This window comes from Canis lupus, chromosome 1 (genome assembly GCF_011100685.1).
Source record: "Canis lupus familiaris isolate Mischka breed German Shepherd chromosome 1, alternate assembly UU_Cfam_GSD_1.0, whole genome shotgun sequence".
NCBI classification, from domain to species: domain Eukaryota; kingdom Metazoa; phylum Chordata; class Mammalia; order Carnivora; family Canidae; genus Canis; species Canis lupus.
Window position 1 is genome coordinate 110,799,740 of NC_049222.1, and position 19,241 is coordinate 110,818,980.

At 55.1% G+C, this 19,241-nt stretch overlaps 1 protein-coding gene across 1 annotated transcript; it reads right to left on the minus strand.

Annotated features, from left to right (window-relative positions):
* Nucleotides 1–856: 856 nt before the first annotated feature.
* Nucleotides 857–4,989, minus strand: FOSB (FosB proto-oncogene, AP-1 transcription factor subunit). Its single transcript, NM_001013844.1, is given in 4 exon segments — nucleotides 857–1,318; nucleotides 2,259–2,366; nucleotides 2,608–2,928; nucleotides 4,864–4,989. Coding segments are annotated over 4 exon segments (1,017 nt in total).
* Between the last annotated feature and the right edge of the window lie 14,252 nt (nucleotides 4,990–19,241).

Consider the following 19,241-nt stretch of genomic DNA (forward strand, 5'->3'; position numbering starts at 1 on the left):
ATAAAGCACTCCAGCAGGACGGGCATCACAGCGCCCCCCTGCTGCCTGAATCAGAGAGGCCCAGCAAGGAAGGCCAGGAGGGAAGGCTGAGCCAGGCTGGGAGGCTTGGGGTAACACTGTAATCAGAAAGGAGGACTGGGGGCTGAATTGGACGGTGGTTGTGATGGGGGATCCTTAGGAGACCAGAAATTCAGAGCCACTTTTGCTGGGAGGGAGAGGCTGGACAGCCAGGGAGGGAGGTTCACATTTCAGACTAAGTCTGGGTGGCAGGGAAGGAGATTATCATAGGGTGCATCAACTTCCCTTAAAGGGAGGCTCAATTCAGAGGAGGATCTAACCACGTGGAAATGTCAGATAAATAAGCTAAGGTCCGGAAAGCAGGGAGAACCGGCCTGGTTACCCCCTGAAGGGTGGGCGTGGGCAACATCGTGGGGCAGTGGTCTGTGGCGTTTCCTTGTCGGTCCTCTCTGGGAAGACTCCAGTCCACCCCGCAGCTCACCACCAGTACCCCTTTCCCTCCGCCCAAAGCGAGACACCCTCCCCCCACCCTCTCCCCTCCCATCCCCAGAGGTTGGGTTGAGGTGAAAGGGCCAACAGGCAGCTGGGGGGAGGGGGTCCATTCCCTCCCCAACCCCTGCCCCCAAAGTCACCAGCGTTCTGGCCTCACCGGGCCACAGAAACAAGAGGCGGCACAAAACACAAGGAGGTCCTCCTGTCCGATGACAGTGGTCGCAGAGAGTCAGACAGGAGAGGCAGGAAGGCCACACACCCGCTTTGTCTCTTCCCCTCTCTCTCATCCTCCTCCTCTTCCAAATCTCTCTCCCTTGTGTGTTTGTTTGTTTTGTGTCTAAAGAGTTCACAGAGCAAGAAGGGAGGGCGAGTTCAGGGGGTCGGTGGGCTGGTCACTGCCGCTGGGGCGTTGGGTGCCGGCGAACGCGGAGACCTCCGGGCAGGTGAGGACAAACGAGGAAGTGTACGAAGGGTTAACAACAGGGAAGGGGTCGCCGAGGACTTGAACTTCACTGTGTGTAAAGAGAGAAGCTGTCAGGTTGGGGGCTGCGTCTTGGCTGGTCTGGAAGGGCAGGGGCGGTGCTGGCGGGGGCGGCAGCAGCCAGCTGAAACCATCTTCCTTAGTGGATGCTGACCCCGGCAAATCTCTCACCTCCGCCAGCGGGCCAGGACCCGGCCCCTCTTCGTAGGGAATCTTGCAGCCCGGTTTGTGGGCCACCAGCACAAACTCCAGACGCTCCTTCTCCTTTTGGAGCTCAGCGATCTCCGACTCCAGCTCTGCCTTTTCTTCCTCCAACTGATCTGTCTCCTGAGGCGCAGTCGTGGAGAGGAGGGAAGGAGAAAAAGGCGGTGAGTGACCAGAGAAGGTGGGTCGGCGGAAAGCAGCTCCCTTAGACGTGCTGCGGAGGCCCCGGGGGCTGGAAGGCAGCTCCACATGGAGAGGAGAGACCTCCTGATATGGGGGTCCCGGTGTGCTATGGATGGGACTTGGGACAAGGGTCTTGCCTCCGAGGAGCCCATTTTCCCCATATGTTCAGTGGGAACTGAGAACGGTAGACATGGGGGGCTCTGGTTGCAAGAGGCACTCGGAGGTTTGTTGAACGAATGAGCAATCGTTACATGATTTTAATGCCACCTCCTCTTCTCCGTTATCCTTCCCTCCCCGTCTCCCAGGGAAGAGGCCAGGTGGCACAGGGAAGGAGAGGATCCCACCCCCTCTGCCCTGATTTCCTCAAAGGGCAGCGGGTCACCCTGCAGGCACAGCTCCCAGACCGAGGTGAATTGTAAAAAAGGGAAGGGAGCGGTGGCAGATGCCACCTGCCCATGGTCTGAGAAGCATGGGTGCATGTGACAAGAAACTGACCTAGGAGAAAAGCATTTTGTTTCCCAGACTTTCCGGAATGCCAAAACTAGGAGGAACCAGGAAGGTTCCACGAGGGATTGAAGAGATGGAGAAACTGAGTCCAAAATGGGTTATGGCTTGCCCAAGCCCGAAAGGGAGGAGAGAGGACAGGACCTCTCTTAAAGGTCATAAGCCAGGGCAGGCAGGGCAGGGAGTACATGAGGGGCTGTGTGTGCGGGGCGAGGGGGGGGTGTTTTACCCTGTCTGGCCACACCCGTACCTAGTTCCTTGAGAGGAACCTGTGGCAGTGAGCCAGGCCAAAGGCGCAGGTGGCAAGGGGTAGTGGATGGGGAGCCCCCCACCTTGGGTCAGTGTACCCTCACCCTGCCCCAGGGACCATGCTCACCGCCTGGAGCCGGTCAGTCAGCTCCCTCCGACGATTCCTACACTTAGCTGCTGCCAGTTTGTTTCGTTCCCGGCGAACCCTTCTCTTCTCCTCCTCCTCCGGAGTCAGCTGAATAGGGGAGACAGAGGCCATGAGGTTTGGGGACATGATGCACTGCCTCCATCCATTCCAAACCTCCTCTTCTTCCAGAAGGCCCAAGGGCCAGAAGAGGACCCCTCTGGTCCTCACTGACTGTGGGCAAGGTTTCTGTGGCACTAAAGCCTTGCTGGCCCCTCACCCCATGAGTGAGAAAGTTCCCACCTCTCTTGCTTCCCACTCCCAGCCCCAAGTTCGGGTGCGCCTTACTCACCGTCTCCTCTCGGGGTCTCCTAGGCCGGGCTCGGGCGGGGCGGGCAGGCCCAGGTCCACTGGTGGTTCCGCTGGTGGAAGGCCCACCGCTGCCACTAGCTCCGCCACTGCTGTAGCCACTCATGCCCGGCGTGGAGTAACTGGTTCCTGGCATGTCGTAGGGGTCGACAGCCGGGGGCTGGGAGGCCAGTGGTTGCCCCTGGGACTGGGCCATGGAAGAGATGAGGGTGGGTTGCACGAGCCACTGGAGGTCCTGGCTGGTTGTGATCGCGGTGACCGTGGGCACGAAGGAACCGGGCATTTCCCCGAGACCGGCGCACTCCTACGGGGTGACACATACACACACAGGCGTAGACACACAAACAGAGACACCGACACACACACACCCAACACACATACACACACCGACCCCGTGAGTGAGCACAGGGCGAGCGGGTGTGGATGTGTGTGTCACAGGCAAAAAGCCACAACACCCACCCTTCCACTACACCGTGACGCAGTGGTTAATGAGAGGATTTCTGCTCAACTGGCTTCTACCTCCTCCTTCTTCTTCGGGGAAAGGTTGCACGGTTCCAGCGGGTGGTGAATCACACCCCGGGTTGGTGACTCTTAGGTGGGGGGGTGGGGAGGAGGCTGGACACAGCCGGGTGACAGAACCCCCGGGAAGGAGTCACAGCCACACACACAGCCACAACACCCCACCCCCACCCCAGAGGCAAGGGGAGGGAGAGGGAGAGGCCTTAGGCCAAGCCTTCCTCCACACTCACACACATACACACACTCCTCTGAGCCGGGGGGACGAGAGACTGGAAGGTCCATGAGACCTCCGTGCAGGGGAGGGGGGTGGTTCTTAGTTAAAGGGGTGTTGGGGGACTGGCCTAGGAGTTTAGAACAACGTTTCAAGTAATTGTCTCTCCACGGAGTGAGGCCGACAAGTGACAGGTTACGGTGGACGGACAGGTAGAGAAAAGTGACGACCCGGGTTCCCTCAGCCTGCCACGGGGAACGAATGGAGCAGGTCCCGAGCCCCCCCAGCCCCAGCGGCGCTCAACTACCCCCACCCCCAAATGGAATCCTAGAACTGCTCGGCAGGCTTAACTACTCTCCCGGGGGCGTGGTGAGGGATGGGCTGGCTCACTGGCCAATCAGAGCCCTGGAAACCCAGAGGGGGCGGGGCTCCTGGAGACCACCTGGCTGGTTCCCCCAGGGTTAGCGTTTCTAGTCCCCTCTTCGGACACAGCGGAGGGATCGGGCGTCCGGAGCAGGGGGATTGGGGCTGTGTCTGTGTGTGCCCTGGGAGGAGGGTGACGGGCACCCATGTTTCCCAAAGAGACCCCGGCGCACGGACGCCCGCCGCCCCTGAGATCGGAGAGTCCTGATCCCCGCAAGGTCCTCGTGGATCCATTGGATCGCAGAGGGTCGCTCCTGTCGCGACAGGAATCCCATCACTCGGTCTCTAGAGGCCCGTAACAGAGACCCCAGTGCCGAGGAACCACGAGTTCCGGGGACGGAGGGGAGGGGGAAGGGAACCGCACCCTACAAATAGGAAGGGAAAGTTGATTGGCCAAACCCCGCGCCGCGGCGGCCAATCGGAGCGCCGGGCTGCCCCCTCCCTTAGCAACGTGGCCCCGGCGTTCCAAAATAGAACGCTCCGGGACGTCAGGGGCGGGGCGGACGAAGGGGGCGCCGCGCGCCGTGCGTGCCCCGCGTCAGACGGAGGATTCCAGCGCGTCAGCCGTTACGCACGGGTCCCCCGTTACGTCTCCGCGCAGGAGGCGGAGGCTGCGCTTCCAGGCGAGGGTTCGAGGCCAGCTTGCCGGCGGGATCGAGGGCAGCCCGATGCCGGAGTAGGCGCTCCGATGGAGAAGGAAGGGGGAGGAGGTCACTGGCAGCTTCCCTGGGGTTTCGCCCACCTGCCTAACTGCTCTAGCTTCAGGTTGGGGACTGAGTCGGGAGCAGTCCCGGAGCGAGCTAAAAGTTCTCAGCCCTGCCACCGCATACACGTTGCACTGAACGGAGCATTCTCCCCACCCCCAAGCTTACCCCTCCGCGTTCCCTCCCTGCGAGCCGCGCACACCACCAATTGCAAACGCGTCCCGACTCTGCAGTTTGCAAAGTGTGCGGTGAGCCTGTCTCTTCTCAGATCCTGAGTTTCGGTGCGTCTTTATTTGGGGAGGGGGGATTGCTCGCTCCACCCCGATTTAAAAATAAATGAAATAAAACCCGTAAAGCAGCAGCCCAACCCTCCAGAACTTACCTGGGAGGCGGCGGCGGTGGGTGGACTGCCGAAGGAGTCCACCGAAGACAGATACTGAGACTCGGCGGAGGGTGAGGAGCTGCACCGGGAGCCGGAGTCGTAGTCTCCGGGGAAAGCTTGAAACATTTCCCTGGGCACAGGGGGGGCCCTGTGACCACGCTGAGGTCGCCGGGAAGCCAAGGCTATGGCCGGGTGGAAAAGAAAGGTGCGAGTCCGGGGTGAGCCGAGCGCGTCCCCAAAGCGCGCTGTCCGAGAAAACTCGGGATGAGGGCAGCGTCCCGCTCCAACAATGGCAAAGTTTCTGTGCAATTCCTCTGCGGTGCCCAGGCCCCCACAAGATGCCGCTGTGCCTCGAAAGTCCAGGCTCCGTAGGACCCAGGGGCGTGGGGGGGGATCGCTCCCCCAGAGGCTGAAAGCGCTGTCTTGCCGTACAGAATCTGCTTCGGGTGCGGTCTCCTCCACGCGTCCAGCGGGTCCCACGGGGGGAGGGGAGTAATAAAGAAGACAAAAAGAGTAAGTCGCTCCTCCAAAATAAAATGTAGAATTATCTAGAAGAATCCAGCCCCCAAAACTTTCTCGCCGGAAAAAAAAAAAAAGCTGAACTTCACAGCCCCCAAGAAGAACCACAACAATCAAGTCCCCAAGTCCCAGCTCCGCCTGTCCCCGCCGAGGCCGTAGCTCTCAGTTTTATGAATGAAGCCCAAAGCCGCCAGCCTGTATTTATATGCCCGGGGCCCGCCTCTCTGCTTACGTCACCCTACCCAAGCTCCACAAACTTCCTAAAATCTCTGGCCCCGCCGAACGCAGCCCCGCGCCGTCCGGCAAGAGGTCTGCCCTGGCCTCGGTCTGTCCACCTGCATCACCTTCGCGACCCTGGGGGTCGCGGGGGCTACGTTCCAGAGCCCTCGGCGGGAGGGGATCCCGGCCCCGCCTCCCAGAAGTTCCTGTGACGCAATTAGCCATATAAGGAGCTCGGCCGGCGCGGCTGAGTGTTTGTTTGGTATCCTAGCAATTACGTCAGAGGGAATCCCTCGCTCGCTCGCGCGCTCACCCCGCGCGCCTGCGGAACCCGCCCGCGCCTGCGCAGTACCGCCCCGCCCCGGGGGCTGAGTATTATTAGGCTCTGAAACTAGCCTGGGGAAGACCCCGAGAAGCGGGTACCCCTCACCTCTGGCGGGCCCCCTCAGTTCTCCCGGGGGTGCAGCGCCCCCGCTCAAGAGGAAGGTCAGATCCCCAGGAAGAGACCCTGGCTAGCGTGGCGTGAGTCACGTAGGTGGGGAAACTGAGTCTCGAGCGGAGTGGGAGGGGTTTTGCTGCTCCAGGTGAAAGTGGAGGTGGGGGTGGAGCCCCGAGGCTCTTGGAGGCTTTCGGCCCTGACTCGGGAAGTGTTTTCCCGCTCTGAGTTTCAGCTTCAGTTTTCCCGGCTGGACAAAGGATGTGTGTCTTGGAACCCGCTGGCCCCGCAGCCCGGCGTTCGGGGGAGGTATGCAGGTTCGGAGCGGGTAGAGAGCGAAATTCAGGATGAAGCGTCCCTGCTGACGGGGTTGGTAACCTCTCCTTCCCGCGTTATAATCCTACCTGTAGACAGAACGAATGTGTGCGTGAAGAATCATTAATAGTAATAATAGATGCTGGGCGCCTGGGTGGCTCAGTGGTTGAGCGTCCGCCTTTGGTTCGGGTCCTGATCCCGGGTGGGATCGAGTCCCGCATCGGGGTCCCCGCAGGGAGCCTGCTTCTCTCTCTGCCTATGTGTCTCTCAGGAATAAAATAAAAATAATAATAGATGCCCTGTATTTAACAATGACCAAATACCAGCTCCTGTACTAAGCCTTTGAATATGAGATTTGTAATCCTCGAAACGGTGTTTGAAGGTTAAGGGAGGAAAATCTTCACTTTATAAAAGAGGAAAATAATACTCAAAGAGGTTAAGGGACTTGCCTGGGATCCGATGGCAAGAGATTCAAACCCAGAATGTTTAACTCCAGAGCTCCTACTTTCTTCCTGATTTCTGAGAACTGCCTGGTTCAGCGAAACTCCCTGAAGAAACTGGGTCTTGGGATTGTTGAAATGATAACGGTGATACTGAGCAGAAGCTCTAAGCCTTGAGAACCTGCCTGTCTGCTCCCAGTGTACTGTTGTGACCCAGGCACAGAGGGGTAGAGTTGCTTACCTGCGGCCCCTCCCAGTTAGGAAATAGAGTTCAGGAGTTTAATCTGGGTATTTGGGATGCCACAGTCCCTGGCTCTTAAGTGCCCACTGGAAAGAGTCCCACCTGCTGCTTCACAAATCTCAGAGATCCTGGGTTCGGTACTTCCCCTCCAGTGTGGAGCCAAACCCGGCCCTGGAGGGAGAAGCGCTTTGAGATTGCTGAAGCCCAGAGAGGGGGAGGCTCTGGCTCAGGGTCACACAGCAGGTCTGAGGCAGAGCAGGAGGGGGTGGGTGGACCCTGATTCTCAGCAGAATCTTCGTACCCTGCTTTGATAGTGGGGAGGGGATGGGGAGACGTGGAAGGCTGGAGGAACACAGGGGGCAATCTGGGCAGGTCAAGGTTTCCAGACAAAAGTCCAGCCTCAAGCTTGCCCTCCACCCCATTCCCCTACGCCCCCTCTGTCTGCCATCAGTCTGGAAGTAGGGACAAGGACTAGGAGATGACACAGCAACCACCAGCAGGCAGTGACTCGGCTCCAGCAGCAGACAGGGAGTGACCCCTCGTTCCCTGTCCTGTCTAAGCCCCTCATCTCTCCCACAGAATTAAGGAGACACACAAATACCCTGGCTGCCCAAAGATCTTCACACCCTTACACCCCGACACAGGTGGCCCACACGTCCACACAGTCACCGGCACATACTCACAGGGTCATGCGGGCATTCAGACATTCACCCACGACCAGCAACATATATGGCCACACAGAAAAACAGCTTCACCCACACCCATGTATTGAAATACACAACTGTCATGTGGTCACTGACACACATGACCCACACACCTTCACTGTGGATGCACATGGACGCTCTGCACATGATCATAATGAGGGCTAACTCTTCCCCAGCCCTCCTACTAATTTATTTTCTTCTCACCACACTCCTGTAAGGTAGGAACTTTCATTTAACCTGCAAGGAAATAGAGGCCCAGAGAGGTAGAGTCACTTTCTTAGAGTCACACAGCAAATTAGCGGCAAAGCTGGGATGCCAAGACAGCATGTCAGAGCCCATGCTTTTATTTTGTTTATTTATTTTTTTCAGATTTTATTGTTAAATAATCTCTACACCCATCATGAGGCTTGAACTTACAACCCCGAAATCAAGAGTCGCATGCTCCACCTGCTGAGCCAGTCAGGTGCCAAGCCTGTGCTTTTAATGAGTTATGTATGTCAATATATTCACATGCATATGATTATGCTCATGTAGACACTTTGCATTTATGCTCTTGACAGGCAGACCCAGAATCTAGACACCCTGGGCTTACATTCTTGTCCTACCACTTAGTAGTTGGATGACCTTGATTTAGTGATGTTTGGAGCTTCCATTTCCTCATCTGGGAAAGGAGGACAGGAATAGTGCCCAGCTCATGGAGCTGGTGGGGGACAACATAAGATGAGTATCAGGAAAGCTTCTGGATCACACCTGGCACATTGTAGGGAGTTGTTTTGTTATGAAAACAGAGCCACCCTGGGGGACCTGGGTGGCTCATTTGGTTAAGCATCTGACTCTTGATTTTAGCTCAGGTCTTGATCTCTGGGTTGTGAATTCAAGCCCTGTGTTGGGCTCCACACTGGGCATGATGCTACTAAAAAAAAAAAAAAAAAAAAGAAACAGAGCCATCCTGACCTTTGCAGATGTGCACCCTCCTAAAGATGTCACCCTGAAGCAGAGATGCACAAGGTCACATTATAAGTCTCTTGAGCCATGGATACTTTTGTTTTCATTGCCTTCTTCCTCCTTAAAGACATCTAAAATTATATTTTATGCAGCACTTGGGTGGTTCAGTCATTTGGGGGTCTGACACTTTTGATTTCGGCTCAGTTCATGATCTCAGGGTCATGAGATCGAATCCTGCATCGGGCTGTGCACTCAGTAGGGAATCTGCTTGAGATTCTCTCTCCCTGACTCCATCTGCCCCTCTCAATCTCTCTCTCCCTCTCAAATAAATAATCTTTTAGAAAAATAATAAAATGGGATTATTATGACTGCATTGGTATAAAGACAGAGAATACTATATATTAGAACATTTTCTTTTACTTAGAAGTTCAGGGTTTGTTTTTTTTTCTTCTGATGTTAAAAGAAATTGCATTTTGGGGGTGAGGCCCTAAAACTATCATAGGCCCTAGTGTCGTGCCCTCTGTGCCTTAGGGAAACGTTAGCCCTGGTGACCACACATGCACACACACACAAACACACACACAGGTATGCACACCTTGTTCACAGAGTATGGGGTGAGCAAGGCAAATCTTTCTTCACAGGGCTCAATCCCAGGGAGCTTCCAGGAGGAGGAGGACTGGAATATAGGGGAGAGGGCAAGACACACACACTCACTCACACACGTACATACCTGCTCTGGCTCTGGAGGGCTTGGCTCTGCATGGGGAGGGGGAAGAGGGAACCCTCAGCCTTCTGCCCCCATGGGTGGGGGCTGGGGTGGCAGTGCCAACTCCCCCCTTGCTCAGAGGATCCTGTAAGCAGCCCTGGAGGCAACTCTGCCAAAGGTGGACCTCAGCACATCCTTCTATCTTTCCCTGAACAAAACTCTTGCAACCCTGTTCCTCAGTTTCCCCATCCACAGAGCAAGACAGCTGGATGACAGTGGGCTCTGAAAGCCCTTTCTGGCTCTGTAATTTAATACTGAGAAGAAGGAGGAGGAGGAAGAGGAGGAGGAGGAAAGCAAATGCTTAGTAGGCTGTGCTGGGTGCTTTTATGCACGTTACCTCAGTTAATCTTCACAGCGGGCCAGCCCCAGGAGGAGGTTGTGTTATTATCCACATTGTACAGAAAAGAAACTAGGATGTGAAGCCTGAGAGCAGGGCGTCTCAGCTGTTGGTGTGATGGCGAATCAGTTGGGGAATCTGGTTACAGGGCTGATCTGATGGAGCCTTTTGCATTTCCAGCAAGCCCCTGGGTGATGCTGGGGCTTCAGCCCCCAAGAGAAATGTCTGTGGGGGTTTCTGCGTCATGGAGTTGGGTGGGGGTGGGATGCACCTGCAAGTGTGTGTCTTGCTGTTGTGACTGTGACCTCCATGACTGTAGGGCCAGGCGGGTTAGTTACTGCTGGCCCCTTGGTACCCAGCATTGAATAGTTTTACTGGCTAGCTAGGCCAGCTCCCCACTCAGCAGTCCTGGAGGCCTCCTGGAGGGGGTGTCTGTAGCCTGCAAGGGAAGCCAAGTAGTCCAGATGAGGGACTCCTAGCTTGACTTTCCCAGCACACTTGCATTTGGAATTCAAACTCCTCATTCACCGTGGCCCACAAGGTCCACCATAACCTGGCCTGTGCTAACTCCATGTTCTAGACGTCATGGTCTCCCTCCTTGTCTTCAGGTATTTGAATGTGCTCTGTCCTCTGCCTGGAGCACTCTCCCTGTCCCTTGCTTAGCCTCTTCCTCCAGGTAGCCCTCCGAGGCAGCCCCCCTCCCAGCTCTGTCGCTCTGTATTCATCACCCTCTGGGAACTGGATCTTTCTCTCCCACCAGGCTGCATTGTAATTGAGGCCTGGGCTGAGGCTGTCCGGGTCACAGCCAGGTCCAGCACAGTGCCGGGCATTCAGTAGGCACTCAATAAACATTTGTTGACTAAATGAATCTTCACCATTCACTCATTTATGCATTCAAACCCTGACAGATTGTCTCAGGCAGAAGCATATCGAGGCCTCTCTGTTCCTTTGCCATCATGCTCTTTGAGGGGTAAAGATGTTATAGACCAGTTGACAGGCGGGGAGGCTGTACGTGGGTGTTGGGGCCTGGCTCCAGGTGTTGATAAACAGTCGGCCTGCTCATACTTCCTGCCTGGATCTAAGGGGGGAACTGAGCCGAGCTGGTGACCTTGGGTCTTTCCGATCCTTGGTGAGTTGGGTTGGGTTGGTGTGGACACATTTTTCAGGGGTACAGCAAAGAAGCAGGTTTGGTTTACAGAATCCAAACCGTGGAGGCAGAAAGACACGTACACGCAGCAGATACACAGGCACATGCCTTTCACTTTTGTCTGCATAGATACACAGATAACGAAGTCAGTGCACAATCACACACACACACACACACAGCCAAACACACACCATTGTGCATCCACAGCACAGAGGCGTGCATACACCAAACCACATAGGTACTGACATGCTCCTTTGTCTGTCTGCACAGACACACAACTCCACATGCACAAACTGGCTGAGTTTACCCCACTGCCAGGTAAGATCCCCCCAGAGCTGTGGACTCACGGAATTTCTTTGTGCTGAGATGCACCCACAGATGCATAGGCCCAAAGAGCCTCCATGGACTTGCTCAGAGTTGCATGAAAACCTATAGAACAAGGCACACAGATCACACACCCTGCTCCAACATGCACTCACACACACAGTTCTACATCTGTGGGCCTGCAGACCTAGCTAAGCAGACGCCACTCTCAGCTGCTGGCCTGTCTCAGGCCATGGGCCAGGGGTGCTGTGAACCCCTTCACTGTGCAGGCTAGCTTCTCATTCACCCCCAACCTAGACCCGCACAGTGCAATGGTGTGTCACTGGCTATCATCACTCCAGGCATTGGGTGGCAAAAGTGGTCTGCGATGTTGGAGCAAGCCAGGAGAACTTCCTGGTAGAGGTGAGTCTGGACAACCACCACCAAGTCCTGAAAAGATTTAGATAAGGAGCACTCTCTCCCTACTGTAGACATGTAAGACCAAAGAAGGGGAAGCAGCAGAGACTGTGGAAAGCTGAGAGGAAGGACCAGCCCGAGGTGTTGAAGATGACTGTTTTGAAGACCTTTCTGGCTGGATTTAAGATGAAAATAATCAGAATAGCAGTAATAATATGGTAACAGTCATTTAAGAAAACGACCATGTGCCAGGTGCTATGTTATACAGAACCACTCTATTCTCTTCTTTAAGCTAGACAACTCAGTGTGGGGCTCCAACTCATGACCCCAAGATCAAGAGTCACATGGTCCACTGAATGAGCCAGCAAGGCCCCCCTAGAACCACTGTATTTTTATTTTTTAAGATTTTATTGATTTATTGATGAGAGAGACAGAGGCAGAGACACAGGCAGAAGGAGAAGCAGGCTCTCCATGGGGAGCCTAATGGGGGACTCCATCCTGGGACCTCGGGATTGAGCCAAAGGCTTAGCCACTGAGGCGTCCCACCCAGGCATCCCACCACCGTATTTTCTTGTTTAACCCTTCCAGTAACACTATAGGGTGGGCACTAGCTGTGTGACCCTGCACAAGTAACTTAACTTCTCTGAGCCTCAATGTCCTCATCTGTGAAGTGGGGAGAACCAGGACACCTCCCCCCAAGCCTGGTTTTTAGGAGTACATGAGTTCATATGCAAAGTGCTTAGAACAGTGTCTGGCAGAAAGTATGTTCCCCCTGAGCTTAAGCGCTCAGGGCAAAAAGTAGTATCATCCCCATTCCCCAGATAAGGAAACTAAGGCCGGGAGCCCTTGCTGAACTTGCCCAACTTGCAGGCTTGCGTGTGGTGTGAGGCCCAGGTGCCAACCCAGGCAGGGAGGCCCCGCAGCCCCGGGCTGGATGCGCTGGATGGCTACAGGGCCTCACCACCTGGGGATAGGAGTGTGCGAGATCGCGCGTGCCTGCAGGTGTGGGTGTGCGTGTGCGTGCGTGCGTGAGCGCATTGTATGGCGATGGCCCTGTTCCCTGACCCGGTGGCTCCCTGCGCAAGCAGCGGGGGCCCACCCCACCCCGGCAGGTCATCCAGCCGCGGCCCGCAAGCCACAGCCTCCCGGTCACACCCACGCGGGCTTCCTCCTCCAGCGCTGGGGCCTCCCCGCCGCTCTCCGCCCCCTGCCCCCCCCCCCACGCTGTCCCTCCTGCACGTCGGGGATGCCTGCGGCCGGTGGTCCCCGCCGGTAGCCGCCCCGTCCCTGACTCAGGCCCCGGTGCCCCCTCCCTGACCCCCGTGCGGCCTGCCGGCGGCCCCCGCACCCAGACTGGCCGCGCGGAGGTGTCTCCTGGGGGGGTCACAGCGGGCCACGTGCCCGCGCCCGCGGTGGCTGAATTCCGCCTGTGATTCAGTCCGCTTGTCTGGGCTGCCGGGGGTGCCCTGGCTGGGTGATGTCAGCGGCCAGGTATGCGGCCCCGGGGTTTCTCTGAGGTGACTCAGGCGCCTGAGCTACCCTTTCCCTCCTGCAGCAGACACTCCGGGCACCCGTCCAGGGCGGGCAGCGGCCGGCCGCTTGCCACTCCCTTCCCGGCCCCTTCCACGCCCTCCGCGGCGCTGAGCTGTGGGAACGGCAGGGTGGGGGTGGGGGCAGGCCCGGGGGAGGGGGTACCCACAGGCCGAGGGCCCAGAGCCAGCCCTGCATGCCCTCGGGCCTTCCCCACTCCCCCCCAAGACCCAGACTCACGGGTTGTTGTGGGATGAAATTCATCGTATTCATCCAATCCACCAAACACACTCCTCAGCGGGGCCCCTGTGTCAGGCAGTCAAGCCACTGGTGTCAGAGCCGAGAACAAGACAGAAGGCCCCCCCCCCAAAGCCCCTAATGGCATCTACACACTGTACCTTAGGATCATTGCTACTGTTACACCCTCCCCAAATCCCACCAACCAGCCTGCAATACTCAGGCTGGTCTCTCTTCCTCCAGGCAGCTCTCCTGACAGCTCCAGCTTCTTTTAATCCTTAGCCCTTCATGGTCCTTGGAAGAAGTCCTTTCTGGAATCTGACCTTCCGTCAGCCTGCCTCAGTGGATACTTTTTCTTTTTTTCAACTCTGCATTCCTGGTCCCCTTGAAGGATCTGAACCTCTACTCCTTCCCCCCCACCCCCAAACTCCACCCCTCCTTGGCCTTCCCAAGAACCTGAGCTTCACAGTGATGATCGTCATTGGGCCTTGTAGACTCTGAGTGCTCGTTGCATTCTTACACCAGGACCAAGACTTAACAGACATGGCTTCATTTGGCTACAGTCACTTCTGGAGGAGAAGTGCCCATTTTATAGGAAGGAAACTGAGACTCAGAAGTAGGTCTCGACCACACAGCTAACACCTGAGTCTGTAACTTGAATTCAGGACATACGCATCCAGGGCCGAATAAACAGGAAGTAATAATACTGCTGACGATCAAAAGTGCTATTTTTGTAAATATTTATTGTGTGCCAGGCACTTTCTAAATGCTCTCTGTACAGACTCATTTACTTCCCACAACAGTCCCATGAGTGGGCCAATTACTATCTCCATTTGACAGATGAGAAAACTGAGGTATGTAGAGGTCCTAATGCTAAAAGAGAGAAGCACACAGTTTCAAGTCCACAAATATTGACTGAGGCCCTCCTATGAGTCACATAGGGTGGCGAGTACTGAAAATTAGAGCTGCGCAGCCAGACACAATGCCTCCTCCTGTGATCCGAACCGCACAGAGGAGACCACCACCCAGAAGCACAGAACCACCCTCACAGTTACACCAATGCGTGCACTTGACATGGACACACATGAATCATTGATTTATTCACTCAACAAATAATTACTGAGTACCTACTGTGTGCAGGGCAGTGCTGGGGACCCAGCGGTGACAACAGCTCTGGGCCCTGCCTTCATGGGGCACACAGTTCAGTTGAGGAAACAGACTGTAGATAAACAAATGTATAACTAGTAGAAATTGTGAAAATGCTGGAGAGAGAACTCTAGAGATAATCTGCTCACTACAACAGGTACCTGCATATAGTTACACGCACGTGACCTATATGAGATTCAGAACCACACACACTAAGGACTAGAAATGCAAACCAGAGGCAAAACCGTACACAAGCACTGTGCTTACACAGTTTCCACATATGACCACATGCAGAGACACAACTACACACTGGCATGCACGAACACACACACACACACCAAACACACACAGAGTTAGCAGGGCTCCAAATACTCATATATCCAGATACACAAATGCAAGCTGGGGAAACTCTGAGTCTGGTAATTAGTTGCTCTTTCACACACAAAGGAAGCCCTCATGATCATGCTTTCACACAGGAAATACCAGATGTACACATTGTCACTGGCAGAGTCATGCACCTCCAAGTCACATCCATTCACACTGTCACACACCCAATTTTTTCTCTCTGCTTGGAGATCCGCCTCAGCCCTGGTCACATGAAGCTACTGCATGGGGGTGTTGGTGGGGGGGAGAAGTTGGGAATGAGTTATTAGACCCTCCCAGCTGTGGATAGCATCGCGGACACAGGATGGAAGGACCACGGGGCTGCCTGTCTGATCAAAGAGGCTCAAGGACAGGCAAGAAATCAGAACCCGAGGGGGAGCGGGGGAAAGGCACAGGAGGGTGCTCTCTCGGGCTGTGGCTCCAACCGTGCGTGCGAGTACAGTTTTGTCTCCACTGGTTGACCTCCATAACAACAGTGCACCCAGAAACCCGGGAGGCTGAGGCAAAAGCTTGTGTCTATTTTGGTTGTTATTGTTTTGGGGGGGAATATGAGACAGCCACGGCTCGGGAGACGCTGGACAAACAGACATGCCGGGGAGGAGGGGGCCCAGACGAACAGATACCCGAGCGGAGGCGGTCCGGGGTCAGACAGGAGGAGCGGGCGACAAGCAGACGGCGGTTGTCTAAAGGGAAACCGGCAATTTGGGGACCCGGTTCACCCCCGCTCCCATCACCGCAGCCCACCCCCCCCACCCCGGGCTCCCGGTCGGCCTGTCTGTCCGCCCGGGCCGGTCCTGGTTGCGCCCTGTGCGGCCGCGCAGCCGAGCCGGGACAAACAGCCTTTCCGTTGCTAGGCGACAGCGTTCCACAGCCCGTCGCGTCACCACGTCTGCGCGGGCGGGAGGGGGGGTGCGCGGAGACGGCGGCCGCGTCGTTTGTTGACGTTGCCTGGCAACCACGTTGGTGCTGCTGGGCAACGCCGGCCGACTGTTCGCTCTCTTAAAGGGGCAGGAACCTTTTACAGGCGCCGGCCGAGCGGTGAGACGGAGGCTGCATGGAGAGGAGAGGGTCCCTCCCCAGGGGTAGGGGAGGTGAAGTGGATTGCAGGCCGGGTTAGGTCCTCCTGAGCAGAGAAAGAATATGAGGCGGGAGATCTGAACTAAAGTATTTAAGATGTTGGTGCTAGATGTTAGACTGATTGCACGTGTGCACCGGTGTACTGCGGGCACGTCTCGGGGAATGGGTGGCAGCGATAACCAGCCAGACCGACCTGGGTTCAAATATCCCTTCTATGACCTTGGCCTGTAACTTCCTTTCTCCGACCCTCTTTCCTTCCTGAAATGGGGGTGATAACATCACTCACCTCCAGAACTGTGACTCTATGAAGTCCTGTTAAGCACCTAGCACATAGTAAGTGCTCTGTACATAACGGGTATAATTATGTTATTTAATAACTGGGTTCTGTCCTTACCTCACTGGGTTTTGGAATAAATGAGATGGTGTTTGTAAAGTACTCACTACAGCACAGTGCACTCAATACATGGTGTGTGTGTGTGTGTGTGTGTGTATTATTATTATTAGTGTCTGTATTTCTTATCCTCTGGAAAGCACATCAGAGGGTATTGACAGTCATTGTCTTTCTCGGTGCCTTGTGATGCAAAGGCTATGGAATCAGGCAGATATGGCTGGAATTCCCGTCCTGCTGGATCCTGGCTGTGTGACCCAGAGCAAGTGCCTTGCCCTCCCCTGGCCCTCTGCTTCCTCTTCAGTGAAACGTGTGATCCCTCACATCTCGCAGAGTCACTTACAGATAATGGTCCTGGGTGAGGGGGTCCCCTCTTGTTGGGTGTGTCGGGTCAGTGCCCCATGTCTGCAGCATGACTCACAGGGCTATGTTATGTAAAGCTCCTAGATTCTGCACAGAGGGCAGGTTATATAAATGCATTTAATGTGCATCCTACATACTGGGCCTGGGGAGGAGACCTGGCTTGGTAAGCTTGCAATTGCCAAACTATGGCACAGGCTGCTTCTAGGAAGGAAGGCCTGTAAAACATGGGCCATGTGTATACTGTCTCATTGAAAAGAAAATGTTCCCTCTTGGGGTATCTCTATCCCCCTAAATGGCTTGGTCCTGCCTCTTAATGTGTGTATCTCTCTCTGTGTCTTTCTGACCCCTACTTCTCTGTCTCTGTCTCAATATCTCTGTGCATCTCTGTCCCTGTCTCTGTTCCCCTAAGTTCCTTTCTGAGGCTCTGCCTACCCCTGGTACTCCCTCTTTTCCTAAGTCTCTATATCCTGAGTCTCCATTCATTTCTGGGTCTCTCTTTCTGTCTGAGTCTTTTTTTTTTTTTTTTTGTCTGAGTCTTTTTTGATTTTATTATTTAACTACCAAGGGGATTCCACTGATTCTGGAAAGCTCGGAGTCCCTCACAGTGACTACTGTATGATGTTGGGATGGGGCCTCTGCTCTCTGAACTTCTGTTCTTCCCCACGTGCAAAACTAGAAGGAGTAACTAATGCAGGCCAACAGGGGTCCCAGTCACCTAGGGAGCTTTTTAAAGGTGGATTTCTCCAGTCCCCTACCCAGAAGCTGTGGGTCAGAATCTCAGAGAAAGAGGTGGCAGGGATTAGAACATGTGAGACCCTCCCCACCACCACCTGGGGTGCTTCGGATCAGCTAGCCAGAACCGCTGACCTAGGGCCTCCACATACTTGTTCCAGCGCCAGGTTCTGATGCCACATAATGGGTGAGGTTCTATGGAGACTGATGGCCAGGGACAAGAGTGATTTTTCACTGTAGGTAGAAGATCAGAGTGTGGAGATTCAAATAAGAGAAGGGAGTGGGAGTGGCAGTGGGGGTCCGAGCAGACAGCAAGATAGAGACTTGGAGTCAAAAAGAGAGGAAGAAAAAAATAGAGGAACATTGAGGGATAGAAAGACACAGAAATTCAATGTTTTCTGCACAATGCCTACAAATGCACCTCCCCGGTGGAGGGCCACGTCCCTGTCTGCGTGCGAGCTGGTGACAGTTTAGCAGGTCGCTGCAGGCAGCGCTGGGGTGTGCCAGGACCAGCGCTGGGATTAAGCGTGGGAGGCAGATGCTGGGCTGGGAGGTTCTGGGCGGACCCTCTCTGCGTGTACCTGCCTGCCTCTGAGCAAGTGTCCCCGGCCAGCATGGGTGACTGGCTAACAACCTGAACACCAGTCAGTTGGCATTCTCCTGTTGGGCCACCGCTTTGCCTACTGGGTATGGCCAAGGAGGATCTTGCTCCAGGAGCCCTGGGGCTCACAGAGAGGAGTTTGAGTGTAGCTCCGGGCACTGAGGGTGTTGTGAATTTGACAACAGCCACCTTGACAGAGAAGTAGAACCATAGCATCTTTGGAGCCTGACCGAGCTGTGAGTCCTTAGGCAAGTTGAGTGACCTCTTTGGGGCTCAGTTCCTGCATCTGTGAAACGGTGTGTGTGTATGTGTGTGTATGATATGACTTCTATGGAGATGCTGTGAGCACCACCTAACATAATGGTAACTACTGCCATCTATTGAGGGCTTGCCATGAATGTGCTTGTCAGCAAGTTTTGTAGCTCTCAGTTCAAACACTTCCAGAATGGGACCCCTGCTGCCCCTAGTCCGAGTCACCATCACCTGTTATGCAAAACACCTGGCCTGGGGCTCTTCCCTGGTCTCCCTACCTCCACCTTTGCCTCTCAAAATCCATTCCCTACATACAGACCCAGAGATGCTGCTCAAATCAACATCAGTTCGTGCCCCTCTTTTGCTCAAAACCCTCCCGTGACTCCTGACTCACTCAGAGTAAAAGTCAAAGGCCTCCCCATGGCCCATAAAGTCCTGCACAATCTGACCTTACTCCCTCTCCCTTGTCTCTGCCACTCCCCTCCCCTTGTTCTCTGTGTTCCAGGCACTCACACCGGACTCCCTGTTCCTCCAAGACTCCAGACATGTTCCCACCTAAAGGCCTTTGCACTTGTTGCTGGCAAGATGAGATACTCTTAGGTGGGATTCCTGCACGGCATCCCCATCACTCACCTCTGGTCTTTGCTCAGACACCACCTCCTCCTATAAGCCTTCCCTGATACTCTATTTAAGATGACACGTCCAACCCTCCCTTTCTCCGCACTTCCCCAGCGCTCAGTACTTTCCAGTGGCTGCATACCTTGTTTATTTATGTTTATGCATCGTTCACCACCTCCCTCCCCACTCCCAAAGCTAGAGCTCCCAGGAGAGCAGAGACCTTTGTCCTAGTCAGGTCGTAGACCTAGCAAATCATAGGTG